The sequence below is a fragment of the Drosophila simulans genome, chromosome X (assembly GCF_016746395.2).
Source record: "Drosophila simulans strain w501 chromosome X, Prin_Dsim_3.1, whole genome shotgun sequence".
Lineage (NCBI taxonomy): Eukaryota > Metazoa > Arthropoda > Insecta > Diptera > Drosophilidae > Drosophila > Drosophila simulans.
The window spans coordinates 8,245,684-8,261,721 of NC_052525.2; the positions used below are offsets into that span (position 1 = coordinate 8,245,684).

The following is a 16,038-nucleotide window of genomic DNA, read 5'->3' on the forward strand; positions in this document are numbered from 1 at the left end:
CGCATCAACTCGGGCGAATCGCTTGGCGCGGAATTACGTTCCAAAGATCAACTACCGCAATCGATCTGGCGAATTAAATTGCCTCAAATAAACAATCATCATCATCGTCATCGGCAGCATCATAACCATCTTCCAGATACTATCTGCAGAGAAACGCTGAAACTCGACGTTTCCAGATCATCGCTTCCAATTTGTATCAAATATGTTCAAAGGACTTCGACTTTGACGGGGCCTCGATTTCTTTTTTTTTCATTTTTCATTTTCCATTCTCCATTCTTTTTGTGCGCCTTTGTTTGGCCCTCTATTTACATTCGCCGGCGAATCGAAGGATGAAAAGGACTCGGCACTTTGGAGAGGCACTCCACATATTTATTTGATGATTGCCCTCTCATATCCCAATTTTCTTTATCTCGTTGATTCCTTTACGTTTTCCCTTCGGCGAGATTTGCGAGGCTCGCTAAATTGCATTCTGAACGCCCGAGCTGCGTTAAGTCAGAAGTCGATCAAGTGTGGATGCGTCGCGCAGATGTATCTGCAGTCGGTAGTCGGTATCTGCAATCTGCATCTAAATATGTATCTGAATCCGCACCTATGCAACAGTGCGACAGTGCGTTTCGCCACTGTATGGCACATTCTGTATTCGAAATATTAATAAATCGCAAGAGCTGCATAGGTAATAGATATTATATATTTTTCTAGATTTGTGTTTATTTCTTTAAAGTTAGTTAATTGCCAGTTAGTTTTCAAATATGTAAGACTTCTAATTGAATCCCCTCAGACTGCTTTACACTTCTGAAACGCACTTTATTTGAAGTTTGCGGCTTATACAAGCAACCAAAGAGATGGAAAAAAATATCAGAGAAAATTCGTTTTGCAGCTTCGTTTCATTGCCATTTGTTTGGCATTTTCCTGATTTCTTGTTTTCCTATTTACCCATTGTGTTGTTCCCGAAAAACATTCAAGTGGAAATCCTTTATTGAGTGCGATATTCCTGCTCCTATGCCCATTTCCATTGCCATTCCCACTCCCATTCCAAATTCCCATTTGCGCCAGCAGTAGTCAGTACTCGAAATGCTATATTTGTTTGTTGCATTTTGCATGCAAAATTTGTTTTCAGTTCTATTCCATTGTTCAACGTCCATTGTCAGTTTTCCCACTGTGCAGAGAGAGAGTGGGATAGAGTGTCTTCTCATCTTCTATTTCGGTTTCTATTCCTACTTGTGTGTCTGCCGCCTTTGTTTTGCTTCCTTTCAATTGCTTTTGGCCAGAGCAATTTGCATCGCCCTCTGCATATCCCGGCACCTATCCCTATCCCTATTTCTATCACTATTCCAAGCCGTATCCCTATTCCCAACCCATATCACTGGCCATCCATCTGCATATGTTGCGGCTGACACAGCCCATTGTCCATCATCGTCACCCAATCATCACCTTCATCATCCTCGTCGTGGTCAGGACGAAATGTTTGCGGACAGAGGATAATGAGTGTCCCTCGAGTCGGCAATTTGTCTGGGCGCAAAACGAAGAATTATGGCTGCTAAAAGTGAGCCACTTAAAGTCCCAATATTTATCGAACACCAAGAGCTGGAAAATAAAATATACAACTGAAAATGAAATGGAATATGAAAGGATTTCTTATCTTTATTATTCTCCACTGTAGTAAATGAAAGCCAAATGTTTGCTTTCCATGTTGCTTGTAAAAATAGTTTAATAGACAACACTAAATTGGGTTACAGACACTATCTTCAAGAAACGCCCACACAAAATTGGATTAATCCTGTCCTCGTCGGGGAATGCAAAACCTTCGAGAAGATCCTTCCTGTTCCTAGTGAATTAATCCCCGAAATTGCTTAAAAACTTTTGTATAGCTAATAAGCAAATTTGCAGCATACATTCGGGGGCCACTTTGGATTCCCAAATGGGGGATATCCGGCCGTTTTTCGGGTGAATCGAAATAATTACAGAAAGATGCTGGAATAAATGATTCCGGCTCAAGGGATTTTAATTGCTGAAAAGGAGAGCTTATCTGGAAAAGTGTTGGGTAAAACTGATTGGAAGATTGTGTGCAGATGTCCAAACAATTGAGAATAAAGAATTGCCAACAAAATGTGGAAGGCGTCTAAAAAATACCACTTATCAAGCTAGCATACTCAAAAATCAGTGAAATGCAGTGATTTCTTAAAATATAAATAAATACCGTTTCCAAACAATATAGGTTTAAACTATAAGCTTTTAATACGTCTCTGATTTTTAGACAACGTCCTGTACGACTAGAATATTTAGCACTCAGAGCCAATAAATTATTACCAAAAAATCGCCATTAACTATAAGTGCATTATTTACATGGCAACGAGAGCAGAGAAGAAAAAAAAAACATGAGAAAAAAATGCAAATAAAGCGCGTTTATTTTATGGCCAGCAAATCAATCAACTTTATTAATTACAAGTAATTAAAGTTTAATTAAGAGCCCAGTACAGTGCTTCTTCTTGCTTTTGTTTCAAGGTTGCATGTGTGTGCGTGTGTTTATACGATGTGCGCGTGTGTGTGTGTCCGAGTGTGCTTTTGTGTGGAAAATAAATGCAAATATTTATTTGGCAAAAGTCACAAATTGTGGAACGGATGCGGTGGGCGGAGCTGGAAACAAAATGGTGGCAAAAGTAGTGCGATATTGTTGTTGCTGCTGCTGCAATTTTGTTTGTCTGTTTAATTAAAGCAATATGTGGCCTCCAGGAAAGGAATGTTGGGTTAATTGACTCATCACTTATACGACAAACGAAGCACAAACAAACAAACAAACAAGCCAACGAACACACACATAAAGCAGGAGTAAGAAGAAGAAGAAGAAGAGTGTTTCCCAAAGCAGCGCAGTCGACGAAGAAGAAAGAAGATGAAACAGTTCAAAAACCATTTATGGGGCGTGGCCAGCATTTTGACATTTTGGAAATTTCCACACTGCGCAGCTCCATGGCGCTCTGGACCAATCAGAAGTGTGGATCCCAAACGCAAGACTACGCCCACACACATAACGGTAATAGTGGGAACAGCAGGTGTTGTTCAGAGAGCGACACCTGGCGGCAGCGCAGCAACACTATCAAGGCCTATTAGCGGGTACAAGACCCGCCGTAGTCATGACACAAGCCGAAGCACGCCGTCTACGCTAACGAAAAACTGCGACCACTGTGTATCGATTGGCGATAGGGCTCGGACCCATCGATTAGTATCGAATCAAACAATAACAACAAAATCGCACTAAAAAACAATCAAAACAAGCTGAAGATACTCGAATCAATTGAATCGCGCACCGCGAATATGCAATCGCTCCGCCCCCCTGCGCCCCTTTGACAGTGTGCACAGCCATGACCACGCCCCCGCCAACGCCCACGTTCGCAGCAGACGCAATTGATGGCGCGGTGTACGCAGCAGGCGAGGCACTGCATCATCACCATGACCATCCGCAGCAACAGCAGCAACAACAACAGCAGCAGCTAGCGAGGAATTCACTGCTGGCGGAACTGCGAAGATCAACGAATTTCTGGTTCCGTGCGGCCAAATCGACGGACGGACTGCAGTTGCTGGCCCAAAGCTGCACCAGGATTTTGCAGCATGGACTGGTGAGTCGCATTTGCCCGTGGAAGTCCCGAATGCATCGCACTCATCACGGTGATACCCTACACCTAGAGCGAGGCGGCATGTTGATTTGATCATTCAACTTGCACTATATAACACATTGTACTTGCAGTTGAATAATTTAAAGAAAAATCAGCTAAACATTGAGCTGGTTCAGCTGTAAATATTTCTAAAGAATCAAGTGAACCCAATACCAACAAGTAATTATAAAGTAGGGAGTCTCTAAAGTTTATGCAATCAGCTCTTTGCAGCAAGCAATCGAATATGATATAAACATTTACATACATATGTATTCTAATGAATTTCCCTGAATGTCTGTCCCACATAAAGAGAGTATCAGCTACTCGATGCGCGCGTGTCGTAGACTTTCCCCATTGTTTTGCAATCGAATTGTATTTATGCAACGCCTCACTCTCCATTCTTATCAGTTGCAGCCCGTGGAACTTCGCCGACTGGCGGACGACTTTGAGTTTCTGCTGGCCAGTGCGGGAAAACAGCAACAGCAGACCAAATCGCAGCCTTATCGAACGGATTACGCCGCCAGAGACAGTGCGTCAGTGGCCAACGGAGTCGAGGAGTTTCTCGGCGAGTGGACCACCCGCTGCCTGCGTGCCCGTTGCCTTTCGCAGTGCCTGCAGACGCTGGTCTCCGATCCGGAGCTAATGGAGCTGTACTATCCCAGCGAGGAGGCCTTCCTGCGACGCTCCGGTGATGCCACCGCCTTGTTCGTTTGCCTAACGGCTGTCCAGCTCAACCAGAGCGGACTGCTGAGCCAGCTGGAGGTTAGGCATCAGGTGCGCCACCGACGCACTTGCTCACAGCCGAACTTTAGCATATCGCCCAAACTGCAAGCGGTGCCGGAGGAGAGACTGCAGAAACGCAACTTCCTGCGGCGATTGAAGAGCCTACCAAATCTCAGTCAGGAGGACGAAGAGCTGGACGATAGAGCAGCATTCAGACGGCGTTGCCAAACGTTCAGCAGCTCCAGAAGCCACAAGCTGAGGGAGGATCACTTGGATGCCCCATCTACCAGTTCCTGTTCGTCCCACGACAGTCCCAGGCGCATTCAGCTGATCAACTGTGATGACATAAAGATCTGGACCGACCAAACGCCCCAGGAAGTGCCAGAGGAGGTGCACGAGAAGTTGCAACAGGCATCCAAAGCGTCCACGTCAGTGGGCGGTTATCTGGGCAGCTTCTTCGGCTCGCCGCCTCTCTATACCAGTTGGTTTCACCGCGGCGTCGGCGACGATCTGAATGCCTCGGGAGATGGTGGCATGTTGGACACCTTCCTGCCTGTGAACGGTCGAAAGCTAAAGAAGCAGCACACCCTCTTCGAGGGCGTCAGCATGCTGGACGAGGCGGCAGCCTCCACAGCCTGCATCTCGTCGGCTCCCTGGGATATTCAAGGATCAGCCGGCGGCAGTACCACTTCCACAACAGCGTCCAGTTCTGTGAGCATTACGCCCGGCAGCGATAAGATGGACCAGCAATCGCTGGCCTCCTTCCTGCAAATGTCCCGGCAAACGCACAACAATACACAACTGGAGAAGGAGAACGCCCACTTCAGGATTTCGGAGGCTTGCATTACGGCCATAGAACACGTCAAGTGGAGCAGGAGACTGGCCAGACCAGCGGGTCCGACGAGCCATAATCTGTCGGAGCCGAATTTGATGCCCTATGCGGAGCAGATTCCCGGCGGCATGCAGAATCACAGTGCTGAGGCCGTGGGTCTCCAGCTAATATCCCGCTTCAGTGAGCAGCAGCTGCCCCGTTTGGGCCATCTCAAGTGGCTGGTCTCCGAGCAGGAAGCACCGCAACAACTGTTGCCGCTGCCCACGCCGAAACAGGATCATGAGCAGGCCAGTCTGACCAGGGGCACCTCCAGTTGGGCGCCGCCGCGTCAGCAGATTATATTCACCGAACATCCCTCGGAGAGCCGATCCAAGGTGCTGCAAAAGCAGAACCATCGCTGTGCCGGCTGTGGAATGCGGGTGGCCAAGCACCTGCAGCAACACTTTCGCTACTGCACTTACCTGGGCAAATACCTGTGCACCGGCTGTCATCGCAACCAGATTTCTGCGATTCCCGCGAGAATTCTGCGCTCCTGGGACTTTCGCTGCTATCCAGTCTGCTCGTTTGCCTACCGTCTAATCGAGCAGATGTACGCCTTTCCGCTGTTCCACGTCCCGGATCTGAATAGCCAACTGTACAAGCACAAGGAACTGGCCAAGGCGAGAAAGAGGAGGCTGCAGCTGCAGACGGTCAAGGGATTCATAGCCAACTGTCGATTTGCAACGAGGTGAGTGGAGGACCCTGAAAGGAGCAATTCGTTTCATGCAATCACTTCTTTTTCCTTCTCTGTGCAGGGAGCAGTCATTCTTCAATGCCATTCCGGCGCACATCACCCAGGATCCGGACATGTGGTCCATGTGCGATTTCGTGGACGTGCAGAACACCAGCATGAATCGCTCCATCAAGGAGGTGATCGCACTGAGCGAACAGCACGTCCACAACTGTGTGGTTAGTGGTCCGAAATGGGATGGCTGAAAGCACGATTCATTCATTGTTATTTGATCCTATATATATTTCAGCTATGCACAGGTCGTGCCTTCGTCTGTGAGCACTGCATGGGCGGTGAGCTCATCTATCCGTGGCAGCGAAAAGTCCAGCGCTGCGATCGGTGCGGTGCCTGTTTCCACATCGGCTGCTGGAAGGTGAGGAGTCGGTGTCGCAGCCAAGTCGATCCGTGTCCCAGGTGCTCCCGTCTTCAAAGCCGTGCCAGCTAACATCCGATCAAAGAAAAGCGAAGGGCAGGATAGGAATTGGCGAAGAAATGTAGTGAAATCCACTTTCGCCTCGGAAACTGTATATGTATACAATATTCAAAATTTGGCTTTGGCGATAAGAATTGTTTTTTTTTTTCTTTTTTTTTGTAATTTGCATAGTTATTTAGAGTTAGGCTCTCTTTTTTTTTTTAAATCCAAAGATGCTTATTCGCAAAGATATTGCTGAAAATATAACATATTGCTTTCCGCAAGTAATTTGTTTATAAAAAACCTCTCTTAGGATCCATTTGCTTCTAAACAAAACTAAAACCCAATTGAAACATCACTTATTTGCCTTGAAAAGACGAATTTATTTAAGAAAGTATTACTTATTAAAATGCTTGCTTATTATTAAATAACAAATAACATGTCAGCTACACACTAAATTTTCTAAAAATATCTTTAAAAAAGCCAAAAACGGATATTTAACCTATAGTTTCCGAGGTCGAATTCAACACTTCCCCCTAGTGATTTTATATATTTACATAACAAATACGATTATTTATACAACTACTGTAAATAACCATTTAAATTACCAAAACTGTTATGAAATCGTTTACCTCAAGCGATAGATGTGAACCCATGTTGATTTTATACATACATATATAACAAATGCGATACGAATATTTTGTGCATACTATATTTTTCTAACTGGGAGGCATTATTATGTGAGTCATGGAGGGGGAACCCCTAATGTTGTTTTTTTTTTTTTGGCTCTGTGAATAAAAAATGTTGAAATTTTTAGTTGTGTAAATATTTTGATGTATGAAGTAGGGAAAACAATAATAATAATATATAAAACATTTTTTTTTTTTTTATAATGAAACCGCATGTCTTTAATAATTATGAAAATTAACTGTTAAGTCCGAAAATTGAAATTCCTAGAAACCGCTAAAAAATGTTTCCATTCCAGGAAGAACCAGTTCTTTGGTATTTTGCCGAACGCGTTAGTGCTTTTCTGTATGAGCCGGGTGTACACGTCATTAAATTGCGAACTACAACTCAGTCTAACAAAATAAAAGCAGTTGGAAAAGTGCAAAACCTAATGCACATTCATTTAGAAGATACCTTGGCCAAACAAAGCGTTTCAATAGCAAACTATGTTATAACTACCACATGCATCGCACACATAATCTCGAACTGCAACTAGTTCGTGATGTTTGCACCCATAAACTTCGGAATCGGAGCGAACGAACCGCTGTGACGCGAAGTGAACCATGGATTTATTTCATTAGTTACCAATCGCAATTCACGCTGCGCGCATTGAATTTTTCGTTCTCAAATTGAAAATAATTCGCTTCGAACTTCGCGTTTAGCGTTCGTACACGGTTTTTGTTCTTGTTTTTTTGCGCAGTGCGTGTGTACATGTGTGTGGTGCTTGTGTGCGCGGCGGCAAATGCGAAATTACGAGCATAAATAAATGCCGTCGATTGTTTGCTAATTAGCTATCGGCGAATATCGGGAAAGCGAGCGGAGAACGGCAAATAGGCGAAAACTAAATCAACAGGTAAATATTGCCAGCGAAATAGGAAGATGACACAAAAACTTCCGAAACTTCGCTCTTCCTCTTCACGCCACACACACACATGCGCAAATTAGGAGTGCTCGTGTGTGTGCGAGTGTGTGTTCGCTATTAAAAATGTCTGTCGCCGCCAACGGAAAAAAACAAACACTTAAAAGGAAACAACAACAACGCCGGCCGCTTGTCCCAAAAATCACAAAAAAAAACCCAAAAACGAAATGCAAATGAGTGAGCAGGGAAGAGAGTATAAAGAAGAGCACATAGAGCGGCGCAAGAGCGACCGAGATAGCGGCTGTATTACACATATTGTCTTTGCTCCCGCTGTTAATCATAATTTTACAACCCCTCTCCCTCCAACCAGCAATAAATTAATGTCCACGTGAATTTCACACATCTGCCGCCCCTCTCGCTCCACCACAACATCCATGTGAAGGTCAACTGTGACCCTGCACTTGGAGCAAAAACAAAAATATTGTATATTATTGATTTGCTTCACTTTTTTCCGCTTCTCTTGCGGTTTCTGTTTCTTTTCCTGCTTCCATGCCATTGCAAAAAGACCAATCAGAAAAACAGCTGATTGAGGCTAAACTTGAAATACCCTGTAATTACAGGGTACATGGAGTGAATGAATGTTGCGTGACAAGCGACACTAAGAACGAAAATAGAAAAGAATAGGGAGCATAGATTGGCAAGATAGCGCCATCTGTTGGGCATGCGAAACATGCGTTAATGTAAACAAAAAATGATATTAATCAAAAATAAAGGGTATCGCTTAGATCCTTTGATTTTATGAACTCTTCCTCAAAGCCTAACATTAATCTTGTACATAACGAATATTTACTATACTATATATACTACTATATATGTTTTTCTGTTTACATTTTATTCGCCTGCATGTCACCCAATTGCAAATTGATATTTGTCGCATAAAAATAGAACGCTCCACATTTAATTAAACCCGAAGATACGCATACATGTGTACTTAAGTACAAGTACTACCTTTCCCGACCTAGTATTACCCCACCTTCGACTATCGGGGGCTTTGAGTCGTTAGGACACGTGTTATTTGGTCGATAGCTGGCTCCTGTTGCTCCTTCTGTCGCCTCGCCAACGTTGACTTGCCCATATGAAATGCCAGTTGGATGGCCAGTTGGATAACGCATTGGATTTGCTGGGTGGATGAGGTCATATAAGGCTGGGAATGTAACTGTCCGCCAATGTAGCTCACACTCGCTACTGGAACTCCTGTTCCGGTCTATGGCACTCTAAAAAAAATATATGGTATCTAAATATGGCCTCAAATGAAAAGCTCATCTCAATTAACACAACCTGAAATAATTTCATGGTTCATCTTTCGCCAAACGTGCTACCGTGTTGCCAGCATTTCGTCGAGTAGTTCTGTGTTTTTGTTGACTTATTTGCTCAATGGGGCCATCGGTCAATGCAATTACTTAAGCACACTTATTTATTGCGGAGTATTTCGCTCCGACCGGCTTATGTACATACATATGTACATACTGCCATGCGAACAATACAAGCATGCATATGTACGTATGTATGTACATAGCTACATGCCCATTTCACGGCCACTTGCGAACGCATCAAATTCGCTGATTCCACACGCCCACCCCAGAGACATGAATCCGATCCATTCCGATCCGATCCGATTCGATTGGAGTCGATCCCGTCCGGGGGAGCAAGTCCCTCGTCTGGTGCGATAAGCTGCGATTCGATACCGATATCAACTAAGTGAAACTGCTGACGTTTTCGGTTCGACATCATCTCGATAGGGGATCCACTTACACTGCAAACGAAATAGGTATATTCGAAATGTTTAAGTGCAAAAAACTTGTGCAACTTCACTTATCGATGAACTTTGAACCCTTAACTGCCCATAATGGTTGCATTGTAAAATACAGAAATATAAAAGGATAGTGATTCAAATTGTATGACGAAAGATGGAATTTTTTATGCCAGTTTTTAGTATGATTCAAGACTGTACCGATGACAGTAGTTTTCATTTCATTTATGACACAATATCATTATCAAGTTCTAACCCAAGACATTCGAATAAGAATTATTATTATAACCTAGCCTTTTGCACGGAAATGGAATTTGGCAGTGCTCCCGATTAGTATCGGAAATCAAAAGTCAGTTGATAGTGGAAACATGATTGATTGTCATGTTACGTTTATTTTTTATCTGGGCGAAACCGCCTAACTCCGGCCACGCCCCTAATCCCGCGCCCAGATCGCAGCCCCGCCTCCAAGGCCACCGGTGACGCGCTGCAGGCACTTGAATCAATCCGGCACTTGAATTCGGCTCCGTTAATTTTCCACCCATCGAATCCCAACCGCCTGCCACCTTATCAATAGCCGAAAGTATAAAAAAAATCCACTCTATGCAAATTCTATCATAATGATAACTCAAATAGCGGCGACCGGTCTATAAATACGATTCCCCCCTTTGTGTTTACCCATCATTAGTTGTGTAATTTTATGCAGATAGTAAAAAAGTGAAGCGAGATAACCGACGTGTAAGCATTCCAGTGCCAGTGTAGGGAAACGAGGATCTAAACTATTTCTAATCTGGGAACACGTTTAAGTTAGAAAACCAGCAAGTTAGAAAAACCAGAAAAGAAGTTTAAATCAGGATTCGGAAAGAGTAGTCGGGAGATTATTAGCAGGCACTGTGCGTCTGGAGTATCAAATAAATACAAGATAAATGGAAAATGGATGTCAGAGAAGTACGAAAACATCATATATATATCTTGGATAAGATAAGGCCAAAAGCATCAGGTGCTCTCATGTGTCGCACAGAAAGGCCAGTGAGAACTGGAAAGAGCAAGTTGCTTCCATTAGTTACGATATAAATTCGTGAAAAAAAAATTAATTGGAATCCAAGAATCACGTGAAGAGAAGCGATCGAGTTCCATATACTCAGCCATGTACCATACACATATGAACGAGTATCAGTGACGTCGGAAGCGAAGTGTTAAGTTCAATAATCAGATATCAGATAAGCTATTCGATCTATTTATAATGCCAGCACGTCCAAAGTGCTGGCTAGGCCAACGACCAGTGCAAACTCAACATTTGGCTGAGTCAATCCGTTCTCGAAGTCTCCGGTGACCATCAAACTGACGAGTATGAATCGGTATCGAGACCAATCGAATCGAATCGAGGTCGCGGATCGTCTTGGAACGGATTGGGAGTCGAGTCGGAGTTATCTGCAAATAATGCTTTCGTTGCGATCGCCCGCCGATCGTTAATTCCAGTCGCCCCATTATGTCTGTCGTAAATATGTACATACATATGTATGTACATAGCTCGAGTTGCTATCGCCCGGCGATAAGCTACTCGCTCCTCGCTCCTCGCTGCTCGCTCCTCGTCTGCCGATCGACTTATTGACACTTGCACCTGTATGTCGTATAAGTCGTATGTCTGGAACTGTGGCTCTAGTTTCTGTATCGCTGAGTGCGTCGGCTGGCGGATTATAAAGCTGCCAATTAAAATCATATTTCGGTTTATGGCTGCCAAATATTTAACTCTAGTCGCGTTAATCTGGGCCCTAAGCTGTTGCCATAAATCGATAGCTAACTAATTTGGTATATGGCACACTCGTGTCGCTGTTATATTAAAATCGAATAATCGCAGTGAGTTTGAATTGTTGAAAGCCAGAAAAATAAAGCCCTTGTGGCGTATGCACTGCATATCTTAATGACATCTTAATAAACTAGTCATTATCGATTAATCGTTAGTTAATAGATCATCAAAATGTGTAATCCACGTATTTTCTTGATTGTAAATCACTTTTACTGGAAACTTTGGAATTTTCAAACCCTTTATCGATTTTATAGATGATTAATAGACCCATAATTGGCCTTCGGTTTTTGTGCATATCCTTCGCACTCCATTATTGCGTCAATTGCAGGAATTTCGCTGCCAATCAATATTTAATTGCGGCAACGTTTCCCAGTCGAAAGCCCGCCACAATTGTGCCTTATTGAAAGTGCAAATAAAGTGAAAATCAATAGATGAAAATTACTTTATAACGAGGCAATTGGAAATTGTGCAAACAAGATGACAACTTTGTGGTTGGAACTCTGGTCGCCAGAATATTTAAGCAGTGGCCAAAAGAGGCGGTGCTCCACCATTGGAATGGAGACATTTATTCTGTCCTTCGACGCACTTTAATTACACAAATGGCTAATCAAAAGCGGATGGATGGGTGGGTGAGTGGCGGTGGGAAATGCATTGGCCGCGGAGTATCGTATTTTCTTGGGGAAGGGGAAGGTGGGGGGAGGGGGCAGGCGAAGGGCGGATCACCAGCACGCGAATCGCTAAACATTTAATTGATTCCCGTGGCCGTGAATGGCCGACTCTAGTTTCCCTCTGGATACAGGAAATTACCGCTTTTACACACTCGATACTGCTGGATATATCCGGCTTATAGATGGCGAAATGCTCAAGAACATTATTAACTCGATTTATCTACCTCTTGCAGGTGCATTTCCAAGCGGGCTTAACCAATCCGTGGATCTGAAGAGGAGGAGCAGGCGTCGGTCGTTGGAGGCGCCGGCATAGAGAACTTTTCCGAGACGCGAGCGCCCAGCGGAGCAGTCGCCACCACGACGTCGACATCGCCACCGCCGCCGCGAGCCGCGCTGCTGTCACCAGCCGAGCATTTGGACGCCAGCGCCGACGATCGCGGGCGTGTGTACAAGCTCCGGAAGAAGAAATACCTGAACGCAGCGCACATCACATAGGGAGTCGTCGGAGGAGGAGTAGCCAGTGCGGATTGGGTGCTAGGAATCGGTGCTAGGAGCTAGGATTAGGAGATCAAAACTGGAAAAAAGGTGCATATGCGGCAGGCACTGGGATCTGAGATCTGAGAAGCACTTGGTTCTTATACGTTGACCGTGGGCTCGTCCATTCTTATGTTATGAATGAGCTTTGAATTCACTGTCTTTGATCAGTTTAATTATGAAATATTTAGAGAAATCTAATTTCTTTTGTTTGCTTTTGCTTTCAGCATAATTTAATTCGAGGAGGAATCTGGGAGAGCGCAATGCCCGTACAATCCCCAATTGAGATCAGCAACCGTGCCATCGAGCACATCGACGATGTGGATCCACTGGAGTACCATGGCCACTGGGAGCCGGTGGGCGTGGCCCGGGTACAGAACACAGGCACCTCCGCAATGGTCACTTTCAGCAAGCGAAAGCAACAGCCATACATAATCGGCGGTGCCCTGGAGCAGGACATGTACGTGTTCGAGCAGCTGCACTTCCACTGGTCGGACTGCGATGAGTCCGGCTGCGAGCATACGCTGGAAGGCATGAAGTACTCAATGGAGGCCCATGCCGTCCACTACAACTCGAAGTACAAGGACTTCACGGAGGCCAAGAACAAGCCCGATGGCCTGGCCGTCGTCGCATTCTTTATTCAGGCCTGCGGCGAGAAGGACTGTCCCGAGTTCAAGAAGATCACCGAGGGCATCCGCATCGTTCAGAAGATCCACACGAGTGCATCGCTGGATTCCGGTGCGTGTGCAATTTGCACCGAGTATGACTTATTTATTAACTTGATCTGCTTTTTTAGATTGCCTATCGTGGATTGGACTGCAGGAGCTGAGCAAACATTATTACACGTACAAGGGATCGCTGACAACGGCGCCGTACTTTGAAAGTGTCACCTGGATCATATACCGCACCCCCATCTACGTGTCGCGCGGCCAGGTGCGTGTGTTTCCATACCAAGATGATCCCCGAATTCGTAGGATCAATCTCTTTCATTTGGAACACTAAATTTGAGAAACCTTTTTTGATTTGCAGGTTCAGGTGTTTCGCAATTTGCAATCGTGTCCCAAAGATGAGTCCAAAAAGATAGTCAACAATTATCGCGAGATCCAGCGTCCGCACAAGGATCCGGAAATCTTCTTTGCGCGCAACACCAATCCAAAGTCCAAGTTATAATGTGCTTGCCATATGACTTGGCTACTCTCTCGATAATCTACGATTCCCGCTCCCGCTGACTTTCCTTTTCCAACCTTCCGCGCAATTTCCTCCGCCCGATCGCCTATCTAAACTATTGCTATGTGTAAACATTTATCTGTCTATGGTTGTCTGTAAGCTGCTTTTGTTATTTGCCTCATGTACATAGCGTTATATACCTAACAAAACATACATATACATACATATATATATACGGAGTATTTACGATACGGTTACGTGTATGGAATTTTAGTCGGAGCACGCGGTTGCCTTGCATTGAATATTTCAGAGAAATATCGGGCACAACTACTTAAGACATCTACAAGAGACGTAATCCTAACGTTTAAGTTATTAAGATAAACAGTGAAAGCGAGAAAAGAGGAAAACAAGAACAGGAAACCAACACATTTTGTATGTCCAAACTGAATTTATTAAACATCTAATTAAACATGTATAAAAGTATCAAAAAGTCATTATTCATTATGCATGGATTAAACCAATATAGATTACGGGTTAAAGCTAGATTTTTGTCACAATACGTTCTTGTTCGAGACCATCTTATTTTTCGAGTAGAAGAGGCACTATGTTCTTGATAAACCAGGCCTTGGATATGGCCAAGTGATCACCTTCGACGCCGAGAAAGACAAGCTTTCCTTGTCGATGCATCTCGTCCAGTCCCAACTTTAGGAAAAATGTACATTTAATATTAGAACGTTGGGTGATAGATTTGCATACGTACATCCTTGTAGACTTTGCTCTCAGTAAAGGGCTGGATGACTTTGTTCTGCCCAGTGGTGTAGTATTGAAACCACTGGGACTCCTTCGGCTGGACAATCGTGTCGTTTAGGAACTGCACCATCACAAATCTGGAAAGCAGAGGTTAATATTATTTGATGCATTTGTTAGTATAATACGCACTTACTTCTTAAGCTTGTGCAGGTTCTCAATGTAGAACTCGTTGATGTAGAGCTCATTGTTAATGTCCGAGAGAAATGTGCTGCCCATGCGGTATTTGTTCTCCATGATCGGATCGTGCCAGTAGGTGGCCTGAACCAATGACCTCTGCACTTCACTGGGTGTATGCAAGAGAGAAGAGAGAGAGATTAACACGGATACGACAAGGATAGCGACATGGTGGTGTTGGAATAATAAGCATGTAAATTCCAGGAATTCTATTAGGATTCCATATCCATTGCCTGGGATCACAAATAGACTCACGGCGCGTAGGCGGCATTGTCAAGTAGCCTGGTGATGTAATCACAGGACGCTTCGGTTAGGGTAGGGCACATGGGCAGCCCGAATATGCCCTGGTGCTGTCCACCGAGGGTGATGAGGTTCCTCATTGGCGGATTCGGACAACGTTCGGCCACCGCGCGCAGAAACTGGCCGCCCTGCGAGAATCCGATGGCGTGGTATCCCTTGGCCAGGTGCTCATCCTGCAGTAGTTGCTTGCAAACGTAATCCACCTGTTCGTTGGGATGTATGAAAAAGCCGCTCTCCCAGTCCATCACAACATTGCCGCCGATCTCCAGGGATCGCACATAGCCGCCCTTTGTCTGCTCCACGATCAGGCTCATAATGCCACCCAGGCTGAAGGGCACGCAGCAGGTATCGCCCATTCCGTGCCACAGAACGACCGGCAGGACGTCCGGATTGGTTCCTCCTTTCGTCGGGCTCCACCATATGTAGCCAAGCACGAAGGCCACGATCAGGAGCACAAAATATAAAATGCATGAACAACGAGAAAAGCAGACAGAAATCATTGTTTAGGTGCAATGTTTACAAATCAAATTAGTCTGTTATTAATGAGTATCGGTAACTTAATCGATAATGGTTCGATAATATAATCGGGATATTCCATGTACTGTACCTGGACTTATTTGTACCTAAGGGTAATTTCGTACTGTGTACTTTAATGCAACATGGAAAATACTAGATACTACAACTATTTTTCCTTTCAAGGCTACAGCCTCGACTATATAACTGTTCAATTAAGTGCATTTTTCGAAGCCCTCGTCAACCCTCCAATCAATTGCTGCCTTTTTGGTACTTTACTATGCACACCC

The 16,038-nt window shown here is 44.5% G+C and overlaps 3 protein-coding genes and 1 long non-coding RNA gene across 5 annotated transcripts; 2 read left to right on the forward strand and 2 right to left on the reverse strand.

Annotated features, from left to right (window-relative positions):
- The first annotated feature begins 3,194 nt into the window (after positions 1-3,194).
- LOC6725469 (run domain Beclin-1-interacting and cysteine-rich domain-containing protein) lies at positions 3,195-7,199 on the forward strand. The gene is made up of 4 exons (XM_002106449.4): positions 3,195-3,611; positions 4,056-5,929; positions 5,997-6,150; positions 6,222-7,199. Exons 1-4 carry the CDS (start codon positions 3,357-3,359, stop codon positions 6,414-6,416), a joined length of 2,478 nt encoding a protein of 825 aa, XP_002106485.2. The 5' UTR covers positions 3,195-3,356; the 3' UTR covers positions 6,417-7,199.
- Positions 7,200-7,406: 207 nt separating this feature from the next.
- LOC6725471 (carbonic anhydrase 2) lies at positions 7,407-14,434 on the forward strand. Its single transcript, XM_016173635.3, has 5 exons — positions 7,407-7,962; positions 12,484-12,835; positions 13,012-13,522; positions 13,581-13,717; positions 13,814-14,434. Exons 3-5 carry the CDS (start codon positions 13,048-13,050, stop codon positions 13,952-13,954), a joined length of 753 nt encoding a protein of 250 aa, XP_016038581.1. The 5' UTR covers positions 7,407-7,962; positions 12,484-12,835; positions 13,012-13,047; the 3' UTR covers positions 13,955-14,434.
- On the reverse strand, positions 8,647-10,341 carry LOC27209325. Of its 2 annotated transcripts, none has more exons than XR_005544499.2 (3): positions 9,841-10,341; positions 9,307-9,781; positions 8,647-9,262 (listed from the first exon to the last, which is right to left on the reverse strand). It is a non-coding gene; the product is annotated as an uncharacterized LOC27209325 (long non-coding RNA). The 2 variants fall into 2 exon arrangements; XR_005544498.2 differs by having other exon boundaries at positions 8,661-9,242; positions 9,841-10,337.
- On the reverse strand, positions 14,380-15,964 carry LOC6725472 (palmitoyl-protein thioesterase 1). The gene is made up of 4 exons (XM_002106452.4): positions 15,191-15,964; positions 14,895-15,044; positions 14,712-14,838; positions 14,380-14,653 (listed from the first exon to the last, which is right to left on the reverse strand). The coding sequence occupies exons 1-4, from the start codon at positions 15,733-15,735 to the stop codon at positions 14,531-14,533; spliced, it is 945 nt and encodes a 314-aa protein (XP_002106488.2). The 5' UTR covers positions 15,736-15,964; the 3' UTR covers positions 14,380-14,530.
- Between the last annotated feature and the right edge of the window lie 74 nt (positions 15,965-16,038).

What these genes read in the sequence shown, in the direction of transcription:
- LOC6725469 (XM_002106449.4), top strand. Translation starts at nt 3,357, where the DNA reads ATGACCACGCCCCCGCCAACGCCCACGTTCGCAGCAGACGCAATTGAT. An exon ending in AACTGTCGATTTGCAACGAG is followed by an intron (nt 5,930 to 5,996) that starts GTGAGTGGAGGA and finishes TTCTCTGTGCAG; the next exon opens with GGAGCAGTCATTCTTCAATG. An exon ending in AGCACGTCCACAACTGTGTG is followed by an intron (nt 6,151 to 6,221) that starts GTTAGTGGTCCG and finishes TATATATTTCAG; the next exon opens with CTATGCACAGGTCGTGCCTT.
- LOC6725472 (XM_002106452.4), bottom strand. Translation starts at nt 15,735, where the DNA reads ATGATTTCTGTCTGCTTTTCTCGTTGTTCATGCATTTTATATTTTGTG. An exon ending in GACAATGCCGCCTACGCGCC is followed by an intron (nt 15,045 to 15,190) that starts GTGAGTCTATTT and finishes GCATACACCCAG; the next exon opens with TGAAGTGCAGAGGTCATTGG. An exon ending in AGAGCAAAGTCTACAAGGAT is followed by an intron (nt 14,654 to 14,711) that starts GTACGTATGCAA and finishes TTTTTCCTAAAG; the next exon opens with TTGGGACTGGACGAGATGCA.
- LOC6725471 (XM_016173635.3), top strand. Translation starts at nt 13,048, where the DNA reads ATGCCCGTACAATCCCCAATTGAGATCAGCAACCGTGCCATCGAGCAC. An exon ending in GAGTGCATCGCTGGATTCCG is followed by an intron (nt 13,523 to 13,580) that starts GTGCGTGTGCAA and finishes CTGCTTTTTTAG; the next exon opens with ATTGCCTATCGTGGATTGGA. An exon ending in TCTACGTGTCGCGCGGCCAG is followed by an intron (nt 13,718 to 13,813) that starts GTGCGTGTGTTT and finishes TTTGATTTGCAG; the next exon opens with GTTCAGGTGTTTCGCAATTT.